This window comes from Homalodisca vitripennis, chromosome 7, assembly GCF_021130785.1.
Source record: "Homalodisca vitripennis isolate AUS2020 chromosome 7, UT_GWSS_2.1, whole genome shotgun sequence".
NCBI lineage: Eukaryota > Metazoa > Arthropoda > Insecta > Hemiptera > Cicadellidae > Homalodisca > Homalodisca vitripennis.
This window is the reverse complement of record NC_060213.1, coordinates 102,066,936-102,089,653: the sequence shown is the minus strand read 5'-3', so window position 1 is coordinate 102,089,653 and position 22,718 is coordinate 102,066,936. Positions and strand designations below refer to the sequence as shown.

At 32.9% G+C, this 22,718-nt stretch overlaps 1 protein-coding gene across 1 annotated transcript; it reads left to right on the top strand.

The window, feature by feature from the left end:
- The first annotated feature begins 15,242 nt into the window (after window positions 1-15,242).
- Window positions 15,243-19,544, top strand: LOC124366825. Its single transcript, XM_046823427.1, has 2 exons — window positions 15,243-16,400; window positions 19,452-19,544. Exons 1-2 carry the CDS (start codon window positions 15,243-15,245, stop codon window positions 19,542-19,544), a joined length of 1,251 nt encoding a protein of 416 aa, XP_046679383.1.
- The last annotated feature ends 3,174 nt before the right edge of the window (window positions 19,545-22,718 follow it).

Below are 22,718 nucleotides of genomic sequence, written 5' to 3'. Positions count from 1 at the left end.
TACTGACATATAATTAAGTTAATGCTCAATAATGTTTGTAATCGGGGTACTTTTTAATTATTTAGATAATATCCTTTATACTTTTATCTTTCTCCTGTTATAAAGATATATTAAAAATTTAAAATTGAAAAGCCGTGCCCTTTGAAACCTTATTTTGTCCGTCCTCATGGACTAGTGAGCTGTACTAATAAGGAAAGAGTATAATGAGGAGAGTCAATACAGTACAAGGTCGATTGTCCTGAAAAATACTACGGTTAAAAACAAGATTTAAATTCATGCTATCTCTCATTCAGATTCAAGTTTGACGTTTAATACCGTGAGGCTGTCGGCTATACCAGCAGCAGAAGCATTAGTTTTACAGATGCCATGTGTGAGATCTACTTTCCGTCCTCTGTTCAGTTCGTAGGTAGCAGTAATTACCACTTAAAAATAGCAATAGATTTGAGCGGTCGTAATATTCAGTAAACGGCTCATACAATATTTTTGATCCAGATTTTATTTGTTTTTGAGGCATACATTAATAGTGCTGACCATTTTAAACACCAGCGTGATAAAACATGTTTTATTATAATTTATGTGCGTAATTAATTATTCTTATTTTATTTATTGTCTAATTGAAATTGATGCATATCGAAATATCTTATTAGATTCCATTTGGAAATAACCTTGAGCTTCATTATTGGATAATATTTTATGGATTAACCATTTAAAATATTTAAAGTAATATGTGCCGTAAATCTACCAGCTCCATTGTAAATAAATACTTAGATCCCCATTTTTACCTCAAGCATTAAATAGTAACTATATTCTCGTTTTATCCATTTTTTTAAGTTTACACTTCTACTTTTATCTGTGAGGGTTAAAATGTGTTACAATTGTAAAGTACAATAAGGCGGATAGATTTATCAAGTTATTCCAAACAGTTATTAATATTAGTTACATTTAAATTAGTAGTTAACGATAGTCATAATAATAAAATACACGTTAGTTACTGTTTTAGGGCTGTACATAAATAAATAGGTAAAACTAATAAAAATATAAATATTTTCCTTTTCCATTAAAAAAGTAAATAATTTTTCAAACGTGCAGTGGAACATACCCTCTACCACATCAGTGTGCCCCATGTTACTGGGACAAACTACTAATTACGCCATTTGTCAAGGGGACATGTAATTGCTTGCATGTAACATATGGTACACACGTACAGTCCAAAAATCTAGTATGAGTTGGGGATAGACTTTTAACATCCTAGATCGATAAATTTGTTTGAAGGTAGACACATGGAAAGGAAAAAGGTAAATTTTTATCTAGAATGATTCGCATATTTCAATAATTTTAAATAATAATGTATGACAAATTGTAAATCATTATATTATATTACAATGATTGATTTTGCCCCCAAGGATTTCTTCACACTGTGTTTTGTTGCTATTATTTCGTTAATATCCATTTAAAACTATGTGATATTTTTGAAACAATCGTCATGCCGACACAACTTATTCAATAGGTTATGAAGACGTTGCTAAACATTTGTAAATCACATACACATACAAGGTATAAGTATTCCAAACCACGTTACGCGTAAAAGGCTTCGCTGTGGTTGCATGAACATGTTCAAAACTATAGCTTATTTCGTCCTATAGAAGGCAGTTACACAGAAAGAAAATCATAGAAAAAATTATGCGTCATAAACTAACTAAAATTCTATTTAAAACTTAACTTAATTTAAAACTAATTTAATAGTGCGTCGTGATTAAATTTCTAATTCAGTTTACTCAGATCCAAAGATGAAACTGTAATTATACTAAATTCCTTCCAAAATTACGGTTACATGCACCGTCATTAAGCACAGTGATTCTCATGTATAAATCACCTTTCATGCACAATTTTAAAGAATATAAGTCAGTTATTATTTACCGTGTGGGTAAACAGATAGATGTTCGGACTGTGGATAGAAATAAATTTTTCCAACCTCTTTAGAGATAGGCTTACATAAAGCCAATAAAAATTTAGCAAATAAGACATTTATTTTTGCAAGGTACAATGCCATAGTGATTGTAATGAAATAATGAAGATGTTTACGCAGAGTCTAATGTTCTACTCTAATTGAAAATTATTATTTCATTTTACGTCATACAAAAGATACATAGTCACTAAGCCATGGAAATTTCAATTCAGTATCACAATGTATAATATACAATTATAAAGTTATGAGGTAAATGAATATTCATCGTCATGCCCTAGATACTAACCTATAACGTTATGGTGAAAATGTCAACTCATCGCTATAAGGGAGACGGAAATTGAACAACTTATCAAGCTCATCATCGAATAACCCTTGTACCTCAATTACACGTTTAAATTTATGTATCCAGGAAAAACCATATTATTGTGAATTCGAGTTTATAATATTCTACTAAATATTTTTAATAACTAAAAACATTTTGCGGAAGATTTATTAAATTTTATTATTTACAGCTCAATATTTTCTCAAAAGAACATAACCTATAAACTGAGTATCGTAATTCTTTCATAGAATACAGACATGACATTGTCCAAAGATAAAGTGGGTTTGGTCTGCGACATGAGAAGCAATCAGAGCGCCTCAAAGAGTTAGGAGCCACTAAATGTCTGTGGCAGCCAAACTTAGCTTTATTAGTCTATGATACTGTTGTTGACACAGCGATATTGCCTTTTGCCATAACAACAGCCTGTGGCAGGCAGATGCTTAGGCTTAGGCTTCTAATAAGTAGGGCAGTAGTATTAATAGGTTCTTGCTAAACTTTAGTTTTATATATTTTTTAATATTAAACCAACCGTGATAACAATTAAAATAAACAAATAATTAACAAAGATTTGTAATTGATAAGGATTTAATGATATGTACACACACACACACACACACACACACACACAAACTCACACACACACACACATATACCGTATATATATATATATATATATATATATATATATATATATATATATATATATATATATATATATATAATATATATATATATATATCTAATAAGTAGGGCAGTAGTATTAATAGGTTCTTGCTACTCGATAGTTTTAATACTAAACAAACCGTGATAACAATTAAAATAAACAGATAATTAAGATAGATATGTAATTTATAAGTATTTAATGATATGTACACATATTATATATATATATATATATATATATATATATATATATATAAAACAATCGATGTTAAGCTTCACTAAATCTGAAACTTTATTGACTGAGGAAACTTTAAAAATTTCATTTAACTGTACATTTGCTTTTAAAGCCTAAAAAAACTCTCAAAAATGTAAATGGTTTAATTGGAAACACTCAAAATAAGGATATTGCAAGTCGTGTATAAAAGGTGTTTTGATTCCAATAGCGACGGTGTGAGTATGAATATTGAGCAAATCCCAATTAACAGTTTATCTCCTATTTTATGGCCTTTAGCGTTCCTGTCAGAAATTATTATAGACTTTTTTACGATAATCGAGTTTCTAATACTTGGCAAATATAGAGGCTAGTTCTATGTGCCGAAACAATTCACGTGTCCTTTAACATTATTTAGATTTTTCTAATCGCAATCTGAGTAAAATAAATTATTTTTCTTAATAGAAACATAGGGATATTAAATATTGTAATTACGAGGTATAGATTTTCAATTGTAAAGTATACTTAAAGAAACGTTTATATAATAGTATCCAGCATGGATGAAAAGGGGTTTCCCAAAAAATAATAAATTCAAATAAGATTAAAACGTAACATTAGCTACTACTGATAATTCACATTTTAAATACAGACCATATAATTTAGCAATATATTGTTTCTTTCGTATGTATTACTATTCTTTGTTAGGTATTTGTTAGTTATACTTTACAGAACTAAGGGAGAAGAAGCACGCAAGTGGACAGGATATAGAGTATTTATGCATCTAAATATATTGAAAATTATAGTTACTTTAGTTCTTATAACATTTTTTAATTAGGGCACTAATATTAAATTGAAAGTTGTATGAATGAGAAGGATTCAAAAAGTCGTATCTAAAGAACATAAAAATGTTATTGAGCAGCCACTGAAAAAACTTAATGTTATTGGCCTTCTTCTTCTTCTTTCTTTAACGGATTGAATAGGAAATAAATTAGTGACGATGACGTGTGTAGTTTTGTCCCTATCTAAGATGCGACAATATACTGAAAGTATATTGTAGTGAACAGGCAAATTTAAAGCCTGGCGATAAAAACCTTATCATGAGCATATTCAAAATTCTCATGTAATTTAGTTATCAATAACCTTTCATGGTAAATCTCCCAACAAAAGTAAAATTATAATAAATTTGTTGTCTGAAACCTCACTTTATTCAGATTTACCAATAGCACGCAGTCTCCCTTGGTAAACTAGAGCATGCAAAATTTATAATACTTTTACAATATGCATGTAGTGAAATAGGCCGTATTTTTATGTACTCCGCGACCTCTTGGAGGCCCTGATTTTGAGAGAGATACTGCCTCAGTAAGCCAACACAATCTATAAAAACTTTGATTATTTGGCATCATCCCATAACCCTCTTATTTTAACCATCATTATTGAAGGAAACACTAATAATATCTGCCTTTTTTCAATTATTTTTAAGAAGTTTCTTGCCATAATTCATAACAACTACCAGAGGTTAACTTAGCTGGGATGAAATACAGGACTGTTGTTGCTACTATAACTACAACAACATATTATGTCGTTTCAACATATCGTTTTTTAAAAACAGTGATGATACAAAAAAGAGATAAATCACTCTATTAGCCATTATGGGGGTTATAGTCCAACTGCTTCCTAGCGGAAAGTCATTATATTCGAGTTTGTGATTAAAGATAGAACGTTTCAATACATACAATTAACGATCCAATAATTATTGTAAATTAATGAAAGTAAGTAAGCCGAAGAAAAAAAATATAGATTGGTAGAGAAATTTGTAGAAAAAAAACTTGTAGAGAAGTTGCCCCTAAAAATAAGTTGATCGTACTACACGTTAGTTTTGGTTACGATGAAATGGAAAGATATCAAAAGAGTTAAAAATATAAAATTAAAATCTGTCCTCAATCGTATTTTTCTTATCTTCATGCAATTATTATTAAATTTTAGACACTTAAATACGGAGCATTATAAATGTTGTGCTTTTTTTCACCTGAAATAAAATTTTATATGAATAGGTAAGTCAGATTTAAGCAAATCAATGAATTAATGATGAAGGAAGATGAAGAAAAAAATAGCCTGAGTAATATATAATTTATATTTTTAACGCTTTTTATACACTACAATTTTTACCTGGTGCGGCTGATAAACGATTTGTTTCTTAAGAAAATTTCAATTTAAAAAGAAAACGGGCTTTGTGCTTATGCAATACAAATTGGATTTGGGCTCCTATACTTATAAAGTTACCGGTTCAGAGGTGAGTTTCATTGAGCGAAGCAGCATTTCTTGAGTTGTGATTCTGTCAAACAGTTAATTACAGTCATTATAAGGTTCATGAAAGTTCAAATGCCTTGTCATTATCTATCGCAACGACATATATTATATATGTATAAATTTAAATACTAAACAAGAGTTGTATTGTCTCCTAAAAAGGTCCGTGGAGGAAAAAGTTAGTGAAACCGCATCAGAACTATTATTTTTGGGTGGCGTTGACTGTACATTATTACCAAATAGTGACAGCGGCTGAAGCCCAGCTCATTTTAAATGAAGACACACACAGACTCTCCCCCCATAGACACAAGTGAAGGGTATTAGGACCATCCGCATTTCCACCCTAAAATTTTCCTAGCACACTTTTCAAACAAACTCAGTTTTCACTTACTTGTACATTATCCATAACCGATTAGTAATAAAGACTTTAAACCTCAACATGATAAAAGTGATACTAAACATACTTTACAATGAAACTGTCACAGCGCATTGCTTAATAATGAGTCTAAAATTTTACTGAACAACTCGGGGTGGAAAACTTGGAGGCTTGCCCCACCTCTACTCGAGTGTGGGTATGCGTGTGTGTGAGGCGACTACCTGTCTCTTCAGCTTCCATATATATTTCCTAATACTATACACTTATTTTCATCCCTTACCTTCTAACCCTAACAAAAGCCTTGAATGCAAGTAATGTTACGTGAAGCTAAGCTAGTAGGTAGGAAATTAAATTTTGAAATATTATTAATCACTTGGATTCGATAATAGCGACATCAGTGTTTATAAACTTTAAATATGGAATTGGCCTTCTAACTTATTCCACTCTGGTTTTTTACCTATGTTTAACAGCTGGTGAGAAGATTTTTGGTCAGTTTACCAGATTATGTATCATGAATTCTTATTGTATTTGTAAAAAATATCCTAGCTCTGTAGAGCTAACTACATCAAAGGCAATGATTAAGGTGATTATTTACGGTGACTGATTGATTCCCTCTCGCAAATGACTGGTTACAATCATTTCTGTCAGTCGTGCCTCATGAACGCGAGTCGCTGCGATATAGGTCGCTTGACATACAGTAATTAGTAAGTCAAAAGGTCTGGAACACTTTGATGCAGCTCTTTTGTTTTGTGATGCAAACCAATAAGCTATGACTGGTGTGGTTGGTTTTATAAAAATATTTCCATGTAATGGGTTTCATATCGTATAGTTTTTTGTTATTTTTCTTTTAAGATCCTTGATTCGTTTAATAAACGCAGTGCATTGTAAAAGTAGTGCACTGTGTTATATGAATGTTAAAATTATCGATTCTTAAATAATGTTAGAATTTTTTTTTAAACTACTTGCAGCTGGTATACTTAGAAATGATTGGTCTTACAGGTGTGGGACGTACTTCATTCTATTTTTTGTGTTCATTTTACAAAACATACAATAAATTTAACAACCATCTTTACACCATAAAAACATCAGTTTCAATTTATTTCCTCCCTTTCCTGAAAAATCAGGCAAAATCTTTGGATAGCCGTCTCGCTAAGAAAACTTTTTCCGCACATATGCTTATATGAACTTTCTTCATTACTTTGATGAGAGGAAACCATCTGAGAAATTTGTCGGGTTACTCTTGGGAAACTTTATATATCAGTGTATTACCAGTTACTATCAAGTATTCAGTTGTAAAATAAAGTATACTATGTTTCATTGAAGGAAATATAACTTTTCATTTCATATACCTTCTTTAATTTGTTTGTAAAATCACATTTCTGCTAATTATTTACAGTTAATTGCAACAAGACCCTTTAAAGGATCTTTAGGGCTATATTTATTGTATTATATCTTACCAATAAAACTACAGGGTTATGTTCGTTATTCGTGTCAATCACAAAAATATTGTAGAACTCGAAATTCGAAATAATTTGCTACTTTAATAATATATTCTCCATTTACTTCATGTATATTAAATAAAATTAGAAAAACGTTCAATTTGGTTAATCTACCCTTAGGTTTACCACTGAGATAGAAACCCTATTACAAACCATGTACTGGCAACTTTTATAGTCATCGTAGTGTGCTAGATAGTCATCTTATTTGATTCTACATTTTTCTACGATATTCTTTTAGATAAGAACATTATATTTAATGAAATAAGACATTAACTCAAAAATGGAGTCTACTTTGTTCAATACATGAGGGTCACAAGTGTACGTCTAATTTATATTGGTAATAGAAAATACACAATCAATATTTTATTTCAAGCAATTTCATTCTAATGAATTAAATTTGATAAATAATTAACATTTCCATCTGTCTTGGTCTAATTTAACACGGAATTATTGTAAGAGTGACAACTATTATTTTAATTTATACGGGGTGTATTTTATGGCAATGCATGACTGTATTATGATAAGTGGAATTAAAAAACAGGTGCTTTAAAATGGTTTCTTTTCAATAATCAAAGGTTTCATGTTCGAATAAAATACTTTAAATATAAAACTGTATTAAAAGATGCTTACTTTTATTGCTAATTTTATATAAATGTTTTCGTAAATTTTTTATAAAAAATACCTTATTATTTAATAATATGCAAAATGACATATTAAATAGAATTTTAATATAAACATTATTAAATTAGTCTATAATTTACAGTCGGTCAAGAATAATGAGTTGATTTTTTAAATAATGAATATACAAAAAGTTTGTTTTATTCCGACACTTTATTATATTTTATAGTCAGATATACATGTTTGGACTATAATAACAATACTTCTTGTGTCATTTTGTGCCCATATATTTGTAATAAACTCAGTAAAATCAAAAGATAGTTTAACGCGCTAGATATTAATACATGTAAACTACCTATCGTATTAAATTCAACATTTTTGTCTGGAGTTAGACTTTAGATCTAGCATTGCACCTTGATGAAGGTTACTCGACACATGGTACGGTATACTCCTCTTTGTAGTATTATACACTACAGGATGAACTAAAAATTAGCTAAAACGTGCAGTGGTTGGTTAGAGACCATCTTATAATTCTGTTAATGATTTTTGTGGAGGGAAGATGCAGTTAATCAGAACTTGGCTTGCAAAAAACTATCTGAACTTGCAGTAGGATTAGAGTCCATCTTGCAGTTGAATAGCATAGGTAAGTCTTAGAGAGACAACGTTTTAAAGCTTTACACTGACAGATTCACCGTTTTTTGCAGGAAATTAGTAAACTGCTCTTTTGCATCTTTCCAATTAAAGGAATTCTCAGCACGCGCTATTTGATTCTTTCTCAATCCAATGAACATTGAAAGAATGAATTATAAAAATTTGCAATACGTTATTACTGTGTGGTAGGAAAATACAATCACGATTTACGTGTTCATCATCAAAAAGTACATTTTTAGTAATTCTGAACGAGGGTCTTCTTTTATTCTACACTGACTCTAATAATCATTTTTAAAAGCTGCTAGCACATTATTTTAAAGGTTATAAAAATGTTTTTATAAATGTTATGTAAAACAGACACATACACCTTGTTCCTATTTTAAATTTATCCTAAAATTTACATTTACATCGATTATTATATATAAACAGCTTATGTAATTTATTACAGCTGTACTTCAAGTATGAATTGACATAGTTTATAAACGCCTGTTTATCTCACTAATAGTTACAATACATTTCTGCACCATTCGTTGGTATCTGCTATCGCAAAATTAGGAGTAGTCACGACTCACATACTCTGTAAAAAAACATGTTATACAGAATAGTTAGTACTTTATGTAGTTGGGTCCTATACACATTAAAAGCGCATGATCAGTGTTTTTCTAAGACCAAGGACTGTATCATTAAATATCACTCTTAGATTAGGATAGGAACTATGTTTAAAATAAAGTTTTTTTTATGTAATAAATTGTACATCAATACTATTACATAACAAAGTATATTATGCCTCACATTATCCATTAAATTAAAAGCATACTTTTCTTTTCAGAAATATTTCTTAAAAACAGACATTTTCAAAAGAATCTAGAGAACTGAAGTCGTAAGAGTCAGTTACATAATATGCGCTAGATTTACATAGTTTGATAAAGTGCTACCAAGAATACTGGCGTATCTTCAATTAATATTTTACACTATCTGTGCCACTATAGAAATTGGAAGATGTTGTAATTGCTTGTAGTGTAGAGGGAACTGTCACTGCATTCGTTCTATCCCTTATCAGATAGAAGTATTTTAGTACCTATACGAAGCTGTTTTATTGAAGTCTTTAGTAACAATGAAGTTGCTTTGATACGATGCAATTAAATTGGAATAAAGTAATGTAACAAAAGCTTTGTAAACAAATAGATATTGTACAATATGCATTAAGTATCATCATTCCTATGCAATTTGAATACACACCCCATAATATAATTGGGATTAATAGCGGAGTAAGACGAAACTAAGCGTTGTATTTACTCCTAGAATTGTTGTAATATGCACAATCGTGTACAGAAATTCTTTTGAAAAATATATGAAACAAGAAATGTAGTAAAACTAATTTGTAAAGAATTAATGTAAGTAATGAATCCAATTTGCAAATTACCTGATGAAACATTTGGTACCATGATTAGAGTAAATACAGTTTTAGGAGTTTATGATTATTTTTTTTAATGAAAGCGATTAAATAAATGTATTTTTTATTCATCAATTTTCATTTATGCTCTAACTTTCAAAAAGTTTATATTTGTTTATTATTTATTCATTAATTTTACCCAAGTGAAAATTAATATATTTCAATGAAAATTTGCATTGTTAAACTGATCACTTAAATTACCAAAATATATGAGCGGCATATTTTATGTAGAGTAGTATTGTTTATGTTACTTTGAGGGAAATTTGTAAGCGAGAGTTTCAAAGCCCGGTTTATCAGCTGGCACTTCAGCAAAACTGGTGCATTAACTTCCAAACGACCACTCCTCTGGGGCTTAACTTTTCATTGTAGAGGGAAAACGAAATTTCTTAGTGTTTATACAGCATCATGTACATTATAGCTATTATTATATAAGAAGCATATCTAACCTACTTAAATTTACTATTTTTCAATTATTTTTTCCTGTTGCTATAATCTCAGAAAAAAATTGTGGCCAATCAGAAAGAACTGAAATTTTATTAACATGTATTTAGTACAATAGGAGTAGCTTTAAACGAAGTGTATGTTATGCATGTCATAATATGCGTAAAACAAATAATTACTAATATGAATTTAACAAAACGAAAGATTACAGGTAGCAAAAGACCCCTGGATTATTTATCTTCCTAGAATGTATTAGATTTACATTACAAAGGTTTTCAGCCTGTGAGGATTGAAGGAGGAATTAGTTTGCTTCGATTTGGTACTAATAAACGAACGTTTCGTATTTTATTCTTATCTCAATTTGGTTTTACACCTTAAAGATAAACGGTAGATGACAAAAGATTTTCGTTTAATCTAATACTAATTTTAAAGCAAAATAGATTTGACACATTATTACTTACTCGTAATTATGTAAATACTGTATTGGTGAAGGTTTGGTTTGTTTATATATAACTTTGTTTATATTGAGTAATATAACAATACTGATATAGTACCTCTGAAAGTAATATTTCCAAAGATTATTAAAGATCGAATAATATTTAATCTACTCGTATCAGGATATCGGCCATCTGACATAGGAACGAGAAAATGATAATATTGGTCCAATATAACGTGGGAATAAGTTCGAAGGTTAATTTCATTCAATTTTTTGTAAAATATACTACGCATACATATATAGTTAATATAGGTAAAAAAATAAATAATGTTACAAAAAAAAAAAAAATAAAAATAAATAAAAAAATAAACACTGTAACAATTGTGTTTTATAAATTTATTTCTGTACACTTCAATGTCAGAGTACTTTGTTGTTGGTATAAAGCATTGTATATTTCAATTCTACAAAAAGCTATTAAATTATTTCCTTATACATTGTTTGTACAATCATGGTATCCATACAATACTTCTTACTGAATAAAAGAATAATCTTTTTAGTTATTAGTAAAGTTGAAGATAACAAATTTGTTTAGCTTATGATGATACGATGAGTTAAACTCGAAAGTGTAATGCATAATCATAAGTAATGATGATGGTCTTTCATTTGGAATTATCTTAGTGGGGAAATTGTTGGTTGCTTTAAGATTTAATTTATCCCTTATGCCTGTATAAAATATTTGTGATCTATTCCCTATCTCTATTAATTATTTAGTCTTAGAAAGTAGAAATAATCTGGGAATAAAAGAAGAAAGAAAATAGGATAGAATAAATAATTGCAGATGGATGCTCAGTAAACTTTATCGCAGTGATGGCCCTTGTGTAAATATAACAAAACAGCTGACTTTCTTGTTCAGTCTCAGTTAACTTCTCAGACAGTGAAACTTCTGTCCTTAAGATATGCTTTATAATAGTGTCTTTACTACCCTATATTTTTGGTAGGCCTGTATTGGTAGGCCTGGTCCTACACTAATTGCTGTGTAGTATTTCGCTGCTTATTTAAGTTTATATATTTAAATAATACGATCCGAGTGCGGAGTTTAAACGAGTTCAGCGTTTACTTGAACTGTGCCCGCGGCCGTCCGGCGCCACTAAATACTCTGGACTACCGTAAGTAGTAATGCTTGTCAGGATTGGCGTTATCAGTGAAGTGTCTATTCTTGGAAATATCGGCATGAATGGGTACCTGCAGACACGCAACACTCAGTCGGCGCATGCGCACTAGAGTCTTCCAGCAGGCTGCCGCCGCACGAAATTCCCCTGCCGTACCTGCAGCTACAGTGCAATAGCCTAGCCACCTGCCCGACTACGGCGCGGTTTCACTTGCGCCTGCATTTTATGGACGGCAATCTTACTACATATCTACAGTGCTGATTGGCAATGTTCTTTTTCAGGAGTACTTGGAAATCAGGTATTCCTTCCTGACTGTAATAATAACGTTTTTAATAGGCACATTTATTTTTTTGTTTTCTTCTGATTTCGTTTTACCATAAACTGACAATGGTGTTAACTCGTGCAAAGTTAGCTTGTGAAAATTTGGAAAGTGTATTAAATACTACAAACAATTTTGATGACATCTCTGCAAACATTGTCTCCGAACTCTGCCTAAATTGGAAAAAAATGCAAGCTAATTGTCCGGACCCTAGACTGCAGGAATTGAAAAAGGGTGTCTCCCAACTTATTAAAAAACTTGACGAAACTTCGAGCATTATCTCACATCTCGAGTCTTTGGTTGAAACCGGCAAATCAGACATTTTATCTCTCGAAAATAAACTGTTGGAGGTGAAAGGTAATAGTCGAGCTGCAATGAACGACTCTTTACACGCCCAAGATGTCATCACTGAAGAAAGAGACTCTATTTTAAAAGATAATATGTTATTGAAAAATAGTTTAAATTCATGTAAAGGTACTTTAAATAAAATTATAGAGGAAAATCATTCTCTCCAATCTCTAATTATGGAGAAAAATGCCACGGCTGATGCTTTTATTCAGAAATTAAATATTTGTGAACAAGAGAATTTAGAGTTAAATGAGAAGGTAGTTAAGTCAAGAGCGCAGCTTAATAATGCTAATGACTCTGTATGGAAAGCTGGGCGTTGGCTGGATGACAAGATTCTGGATTCTTATTTTGATGCGTTTAATGACAGCAATAAGGCAAAAGCCTTGTTTTTAGGTCCCTCTGTAACACAAATTATTAACCATGGTAGCCCTGATGTTGTAAAGCAACAACTTAAAGATCTTTCTTTTTACTCATTTGACTTTGCTTTTCTTTGTATAAATAATAATGGAGCGGAACTCAAGTCTGACAATGGCACTCATTGGAGTTTACTTTTTATTGATATTAATGCTAAGTCTGGTCACTGTCTTGACTCTCTTTCAAACACTAATTTGGGCATTGCCAAAAAGATTTTTGTACATAAATTGAATTTTGAAGAAAACATGTTTTTTGTAACTAAATGTAGTCAACAGAGCAAAGATTTTGAATGTGGTATACATGTCCTTGTGAATACCAAGCTTGTCTATGACGGATATTGTAGTGCTGTTAGGATAAGTAACACTTCTTTCAATGATTGGTGTATTTCTTCTCACATATTTATGCCTCACCCAAGTGGTGTAAATGTAAATAGTAATAAGGGGACCTCCTCTGACAGGCCTGGAACGAAATGAGGCTGTAAACTGTAGCTCAGTTGAAAGCATTAGTAATAGTAAATGTGACTCTGTAATAGGCAAAACAAAGGTTAAGGATAATTTTTGGACAAGGGTGAGTCCCAATCATAGCAAACAACTAAAGTCCAATAGAATACAAGCTCAAATAAAATCTAGTTTTGTCCACAAAAATCCGTATGATGTATTGTTAGGTTCTGGTGACCAGGAGGAAGTAAACTCTGGCGTAGTTGGTTGTAATAAGAAATGTATCTGGTAAATGGAATGTTAAACGGAAGAGAAATACCAAAAATAATAAGTATAGAAAGTCATCCAAAGGTAATGTTACCTCAGTTACACAAGATGCTAAACATAAGCCTAGTTGTATTAATATGAAATGTTGCAGTAATGTTACTGAGGTAGTTGCAAGTAGTAGTAGGGCTGACTTGGGGGTCTGTTGTACTTCTGGAGAGGCCGGCTCTGATTCATACTCAATTGGGTGTCTATCATCCGCGGGGGTGTTGGTGATTGGGGACTCTTTGTTGAGGTACGCGGGTGCCCCTTGTGCTGAGAATGGGGCAACCGTTGATGTCTGTCCCGGGGCAAAAATAGTACATATTAGGCAAAAGCTTTCGGGGTATGTGGCTTCCCAGCCGAAGCTTATCTTCATTCATGCTGGGACAAATAATCTGGTAAATGGGTACAATGGGGGTGCTGGATATAATGGTGGATGGGGAAAGAAGGCTGCTCTCCACAGCATGGCTGATCTGCTGAGTGTTGCTAAGGGTCAGTTCCCTGAATCTAGGATCATCTTGAGTGGAGTCCTGAAGCGAGGAGACATCAGCAACTCATCCATTTATCTTTTTAACGAGCAATTAGATCTCATGTGCAATAACTTCGGTGTGGTTTTTGTTGACGCCAATGACTCAATAAAAAGATATCACTTGGCTCGTGATGGTCGTCATCTTAACAAAACGGGGAACCATCTTCTCGGCAACTTTATTTTCTCTCATATTCAGGAGGGAGTGGATGTAGTGCCTCCGGTGGTTAGCTCTGTACCTCTTCCTCTAGCGCCTACTTCTTCGGAGACCGCAACCTTGGACGGTCATCCCTCTTTGAATGTTTTGCCTTTAGTGGCCAGCTCTGTACAACCACCTTTATCTCCCACCTTGTCGGGAAACGCCGTCATAGGCCGCCATCTCTCTGCAGATTAGCCCATGTGAACATTCGTTCAATTAACACGGGGTTCGGTGAGCTCTGCTCTGTGGTTGAGGATTTTAACTTTGATTTCCTGGGTATCTCAGAAACCTGGCTTACTCCTGATATGTCTTCGGATTGTTACAGTTTGAAGGGCTATTCATTTTGGCGTTTTGATAGGACGTGCGGCCCTGGCTTGCCTTCAAATGGCGGCGGTGTCGCCGTCTACTTCAGGGAAATATTCGATATGAAGCGGATCTATCTTGATTATATTGATGGCCGGCTGGAATACATATGCGTGTTGGGAAAAGTTCAGGGATTACGCTTGTGTGTCTGTGTTGTGTACAAGCCTCCGAATATCCCTTAATCATGCTTTGCTTCTCTGTTCCACGCCCTCTTCATTGACATGCTCTCTCAAGTTGATGAGGTGATTTTGATGGGCGACTTTAATGTTGATCTTCTTGGGAACAATAAGCCGGAGTTCAAATATTTCAGGAATCTTTTGGCATCGATGAACCTTCCTCAGATCGTCAATGAGCCAACCCGCGAAACAGACAATACCGCAGCCTTGAATGATCATATCATCGTTAGGAATTCCCTGAGCAACATGACTGTTGGTGTGGTTGACACGTCTAAGATCTTGGATGGTCGAGGCAAGCGTATCACTGACCACAAGTTGGTTTTCTGTGACTGCCCTTGCAAGACTAAGGAAAGGATGAAGGAAAAGTTCATTTCCTACAGAGAACTGTCAAAAGTGGATCTGCAAATGTTTTCCTCAGAGCTTTCCTCCATTGAATGGCATGGGATTGAACTTCAGAGTGATGTTGACGATGCTGTGGATATGTTAACCGCGGGAATTATGCAGGTATTTGATGCATGTGCTCCATTGGTAAAAAAGCGTGTGACCAAAAGGAAGGCGCCTTGGCAAAATTCTGAAATAATGCTTTTGACATGCACAAAAAACCAATTAAAAAAAGATTTACTTTGTCGTAAGGATGCACGTGCGAAAGCGGCATACTCTAGCGCACGCAATAAACTTAATTACGCCGTTAGAAAGGCGAAAAAAGATTATTTTGCGGCAAAGTTAAAGTGCAGTGACTCAAAATCTTTCTGGGCAACCTTGCGCGCAGGAGATCTAAAGGTGGGCACTGCTGGCGGTTCTATATCGGTTAATATTTCCCCGGATGAAATTAACCGCTACTTTGCTGGCTTGGGTGGCGATAACAGTGTGAACCCGGAAAGGCTCGGTTTTTATAAGCACGCTACTTGCGAAAAGGTTCAAGATAAATTTCAGTTTCGGCAGGTGAGTGAGAGTGAGGTAAAAAACATTATCAACAGTATCTCCACAGCGGCTTTTGGCATTGACGGAATTTCAATCATCATGGTCAGAGCAGTTAGTCCTTTCTGTATCGGGGCTATCACCCATATCATTAATCTCTCTCTCTCCTCTGGCCGATTCCCCTCTGGATGGAAAAAAAGCCTGGTCATCCCTCTTCCCAAAAATAGTAATCCTACTAGTGTGTCCGAGCTTAGGCCCATTTCCATTTTGCCAGTTCTGTCTAAGGTATTGGAAAGAATTGTGACAAATCAGTTGGTTTCCTTCCTGGAGTGCAGCGGTGTTTTGCCCGATAGTCAGTCTGGTTTCAGGAAGGATTTCAGTACGACATCTGCTCTACTAAGTTTGACAAGCCAACTATTTTCCGCCAGGGATAAGAATTTATGTAGTAGTTTAGCTGCTCTTGATTTCTCACATGCATTCGATTCAGTGAATTTTGATATGTTTTGGCTAAGCTGCATTACTACGGTTTTGATCAGGTTTCAACAATGTGGTTTCGCTCTTATCTGATCGACAGAACCCAGGTAACCAGGGTGAATGATCGTCTTTCAGGGATTGCTCTCAGGGAGTCAGGGGTTCCTCAGGGTAGCTGCTTAGGTCCTATTATGTTTCTATTGTATACTGCGGATCTTAATCTTGAGTTATCATTCTGTTCCCTTTACTCCTACGCTGATGACACTCAGCTTGTGTTGTCATATCCTCCATTACAGTCTTCCTTGGCAATGCAGCAGATTAATGCTGATTTGTCGAGGGTCAGGCTCTGGGCTGACGATCACGGGCTTCAGTTGAATCCAAGAAAGTGTTCACTTGTTAATTTTTACCCCTCTTCAAATGCAGTCTTTCTTGGTAATGGACCCTTGGGAGTTTCCTTGGGAGGTGTTCCTTTGCAGGTTTCAGACACAGTAAAAATCCTTGGCGTTACTTTTGACAAGCAGTTAACCTTCTTGAACCATGTTCAAAATATCAATCGTGGTGTAATGAATAGGTTAAGAGTGTTGTTTAGGTTTAAGGGGTTGCTCCAGGAGGAAGTGAAACTGAAGATTGTCAAAGCTGTGGTTTTCCCAGTTATTGTTTATGCTCTTCCTGTATTTGGGGGAGGATTTGACCCTTGAGGGTGCGGTCCTGATTGATAGGTTACAGAACTCTGCTGTAAGATTTGTAAACGGCCTGAGAAAATTTGATCACGTTAGCCAGTATCGCCGTACAGCAAGGATCCTCCCGATAAAATACATTTTCAAACTCCAGGTGGCTTGCCTTGTTCACAAGGTGTTGCTGACGGGAAAACCCTCTTACCTCAGGGGGATGCTACAGACCCGGGCTGAGATTAGGGACTGTCACACTCGGCAGGACGCCATGCTGGAGGTGCCCAGGGTCAGGCTGGAGATGGGGAGGAATGGATTTCAATACTTTGGCCCCCAGATATACAACAGTGTCCCTCACAGTCTAAAGGCTTATGGATATTCCTCGTTTAAGGACAATCTGAGACTGGCTTTGGAAGAGGAGTGTTTCACCTCTAAATAGCTGTGTAATGTATTAGATTAGTTTAAGTTAGGTTAGATTAGTTTAATTTTATATTTCTCGGATGATGATATAGATTTGTATGTGCCTTGATTTAAAATGTATGACTTCAGTTATTTTGAAAAACAACAATGTAATGTTGAAAATCGCTGCAAATAAAGACGTTATTATTATTATTATTATTATTATTATTATTATTATATTTGAGAACGATTAAAGCAGATTTCTCAAGCTTAGCAATAAACATAGAATAGCTTGTTCTATTGCATGTATTTTAATTTCTTATGAAATTAACATTCTTTGTTTGAATATTTGTTGAATATATAATACTGCCTTCAAAAAATTTAATCTACCTTATTCTCTAAGTTTTTAAATCCCAAAATATAGCTATCTTAAAAACTTCAAAGCATGACTTACAATCGTGATATTTTAATTGTTTATCAACAGCATTAAATACAGACTGGAAAGAATAAACTCAAAGGATATCACTGAAATGGAGCTAAGAGCATAAATGGCACACTATAAACGTAAAAGTGGAAGACTGTGAAAGTTTTGATTGAATATAGCTTACTCAATGAGGTAATTATTAAAAAGTCAGTAACAATAAAGTAAACCTAATAAACACATGAGACCCTGCACATTACTGACATAGACTATGAAATTTGAGTCGGTAATAACAGTTTCTATATTATTTACCTTACGATAATATTTTAAATTAAGTACTAAATGTGTCAATGTTTGATCATGGGGTGTTGTGGGAGATCATTGTATTCAAACATAAAAATACATTAGTGTTGTTAAACAACAACTTCAAATTATATTTAAAGACACTAAAATGTAACAAATTTTACATTTTATTTATTTTTATTTATTTCCTATCATTTTTGTAACAATTTTAAATGCCTATGATCTATAGGTAAGGTATGGAAAAATGTACAGAATCATTGCTTTTAAGTTACATGATCTCTATATACAAAATATAAAGTCGTCACTCAGTCATTGTATTAGTTTTCAAACATTCAAATATCCCAGAAAGTTTAAAATTATCAAATGTGTGCCTCATGGATGAAAGTAAAACCTCTAGCATTTCCATAACGATCAGACACCCACAGAGGGTGGCTACTAGAGGATGGCTACCCCTTATGCTACATTTTTTGTTTATAAAAGTTTTCTTATATATACACAATTAGACAATAGCGTCCCATCGTCTACAATAAAACATACCACAAAATTGTTTGCCTCCGACTCAAACTTTTTATAGATTTATGACATCATAAATTAATTTGATAAGATTACTACGACAAGCTTAGTATCCCCCCACTGTATTTTAATGTTATTTCAAGTCTTAAAAAAGTGTTACAAGTTTTTTTACCTTTCGGCTGTAGGAACTTAAATCATTGCTCTTTAAACTTTAAACCTAATGGTTCTAAAGTGTATCAGGAAACTAGAATATCTTCTAGTGATCACTACTTATTTTAAATATTGTTAAATAGCAATTTAAAAATCTTATGTCCATGACGTATATCCCTTTTTCACAGAAAAGTAAAAAATCGTTGGGTAACTGATAGTAAATTATAAAATACCATTTCCCTTACAGAGGGTGAAATTTACGTGTATATGATATGTTTGTGTTTTTATGAATAACATGTAAACTAGATTAGCAGTAAAATATTTAATAGGCTTTCTATGTATTGAGGACAAATTGAGGGCAAGTGCAATGTGCAAGCACATAAGTCGCAAACAATTTGGCGTTCTGTACAGCTACGAACTTTGAAGAATCAAGCAAAGAAGACTGAGGAGGTCGAATCTACGACTGACTATCCTCTCCTCACCTCCATATCCCTTGTTCAGTAGTATGTTACTGAGTCAAGGAGCTGTAACAGTAACAACATTGTAATTGGATTATTGGAATATTACTGTAGTGTCAGTACAATACTGTCTGAGACCCGATTTGATTGCACGTGTGTGTCATACTCACTCTTGATGCGTTAATGAAATTGGATCTCATAGTTATAATTAACTGAGATTGAGGAAACGATCTAATACGGTGCTCTCCAACCATGAAACGTGATATTATAGCCTCTATACACTAATTTCACTTTTGCATAACGTGTAACTTAATTTACAGTTACGCTAATAGAAAAACTGGGGAAAAATTAAAATTGCGACGGTTAAAGTTATTTACAAATAGCATTAGTAGTATTTTGGAAATGGTGCTTAATTTTATGTAGTTACCTATGAAATGTATGTGCGACGTATATAAATCATAATTTTAATTTCCATCAGTTTGAATCCAATGACGAAATATTTAACAATTTATTAAGGGCGAACTGAACAGAGGTTGAAAAGGAACTGCAGTTACCAGTTGTGTGACAAGCCGCGCTTTTGTCGCTATGGATTGATTTCCTTTAATATTATAATAGTTTAATTCCCACTGCAACTTCATGATTTATCCCTGAGTTTTACTATAATCTTACAATTGAGTAACTACTTAGTTGTATAACTATTAGAAGCAATATAGACTTGGATACTACAGTCAACTTGTATTGTATAAATACAACCGTGCTTATCTTGAAATCGATAGATAAATTTCACATAAGAAAATATTTATCGTCAGCTTTCTAGCATTGGGGGAGTTCAAAACGAGAGAGTATTCCAAAGAATATCAAGCACCATTAATTTTTTCTTAGTCTTATTTTTCCTAGTTTGAGATCCAACCGTGAGGCACTTAAATAAATATTAAATCAGTGTCAGTTAATAATATAATGACCCTAAAATTATTGCATTTTCTATTTTTTTAACAGTGACGTGATTATAATTTACCTATCGAACGTTCGGTTCAAATTTGTTAATCTAAAAAGTACCTGCAACAGTTATGATTTGCGAATAAATTATTATTTGATATTTGTAATTGCTTACATTTGCATTAGGTTGACTATCGATTTATTGTAGCAAAATCCTTCAACCAATTTCAAGACAAAGCTAGTTGTTTGCTTAAGCAAAGTAAATTAGCTCTCGACTCGTGTACTAATAAAGTGATGAATGAAAATAGCACTAGTCATTGCCACGAACTTTGCTTTCTCCTATTGATACAATATTGATTCTGTTGGGTTAATACTGGTTCTTCCTATTGCCGAACCTCTTCTCTTTCATATATTTGTTCTCTGATTAGATCTAAGCCATCTCTAAACCCGCAAAATTTACCTAAACGTAAAGTACAGCAGTTACATAAGAAAACAACTATAGGTAAAATTTATCTTGATCGGTGCACGTTGTTGGGTTGCCAACTTCTCATCTTTGTTCTACTTCATGTTTCAAACCGGCAACGTTTTTTATTCTAAAATGAGCGTTTAAAAATATTCTTTCAAATTATTTTAAGTGTCCAATAGCCTAACGTATTCTTTTATAGTCCAAGTTAATATGTTCAATTCATGTGGTTGTATCACACATTTAGTACAGAGGCTTAGAACCACTTCAATAAATGTACTTAATTATGTAATAAAATTTTGTGTGTTAACACGGTGTTAAATATGCCCTAAAATGTATATTAAAATGCAGACTATGTTTAAAAAGAGGCATAATTCGACCAATCAGGACTACTTTGTCCTCGAAAAACAGCACTCACTCCAATAAAAGTTTCTTAACATATGCTGAGTTGTTGCAGAATTTGGTAATAAATAATAGTGTGGAAAATGTACTGTCATTTATTACCCTGTAATATAATTTTGACTAAAGAGGTTGCATGCATTAGTATTTAATACACTACGTATGACAGCAGAATATTCATGAACAATTTGCAAAGAAATATATCAGAGTATTTTAAAAGAATATATAAAAAAATAAAGGTATTATTTTAATTTAAGTCCATATTTATAGTGCATCATGATATTTATAATTTAAATATAGGCAAATTTAGAGTAAAGTGTCTTCATTGAAATAACGGATCCAACATTTAAAAAACTAGTAATTTTTATATTTATAATTGCTGTTATGAATTATTTTCATATTTTTCAATTAAAATTTTAGAGTATTTCAAAGTTACCATATTCAACATAATGTAATAAAATGTAACCGAACGGAAATTTAATATGTTTTGAAAGCGGAATCTAAGCAAACGTTGAATTAAGTATAATGCCGAAGAAAGTCTTAATAACTACACCCTTGAAAACTAGAATTTAACTAACTACAACTTGAACTAACGAAATTTAATTTCTGTTTGTGTGTACGCATGATATATAGAAAACGAACTAACCTGCATAATTGAACCTGTGCATAAAGCTACACTTATAAACGATGATAACTTAGATCGTTTGTGTTGCATGTCAGTCTATGAGACATTAGCTGAGTATTTTCTTGTAACCATGATGGAAATGAGAAATTGCTAGAATAAATACATTTTCAAGCACATTTGGTGCAATTGTAAGAGGTTTTTAACATGTGACATATTAATACGTAACGCCAAACTATCGCACAACATTTAACATAATATTATGGTGACACGAAATCTGGAATTTTATGATTTAAACAATGGGTGAGATTTTACATGAAACTTTATAGAACATAATGTAATATGTGATTTTGAGCACCCACAATTTAACAACACAAAAAGCATTACAAAGAATGATGTGTGAATAAACAGAAATGGCCCTCGTTAACGAGTTATATTTGCCTATATTTTACGAGCCATCACACACTTGACAGCAGATGGGCATTAACAGTGAGAAGTGCTATACAATATGGCAGTCACGTACACGAATGTGAAGTCTCTGTCACTTCAGGCTGAGCATCTTCACTGTGCGGCATATTATTACATATGCAGCAACTTATACCAACATCGAGGCTTTAAATAGTTTAAAAAATTAAAAACACTACGTACTGATAATTACTTTAATGAATTAGGCATTATAAAAATAATGCACCATTCGTTATATTTAAAGTATTATTATACAGCATGACTAGACAATCATAAATATTGACAGAATTAAATTATATATTATCTGAAGTAATACGAAATGAAATATAATGGTA

Bases quoted from the DNA above. Each gene is read 5' to 3' on its own strand.
- LOC124366825 (XM_046823427.1), top strand. From the start codon at position 15,243: ATGCTCTCTCAAGTTGATGAGGTGATTTTGATGGGCGACTTTAATGTT. The intron at 16,401-19,451 runs GTATTGGAAAGA...CGTTCTGTACAG, and splicing joins TTTTGCCAGTTCTGTCTAAG to CTACGAACTTTGAAGAATCA.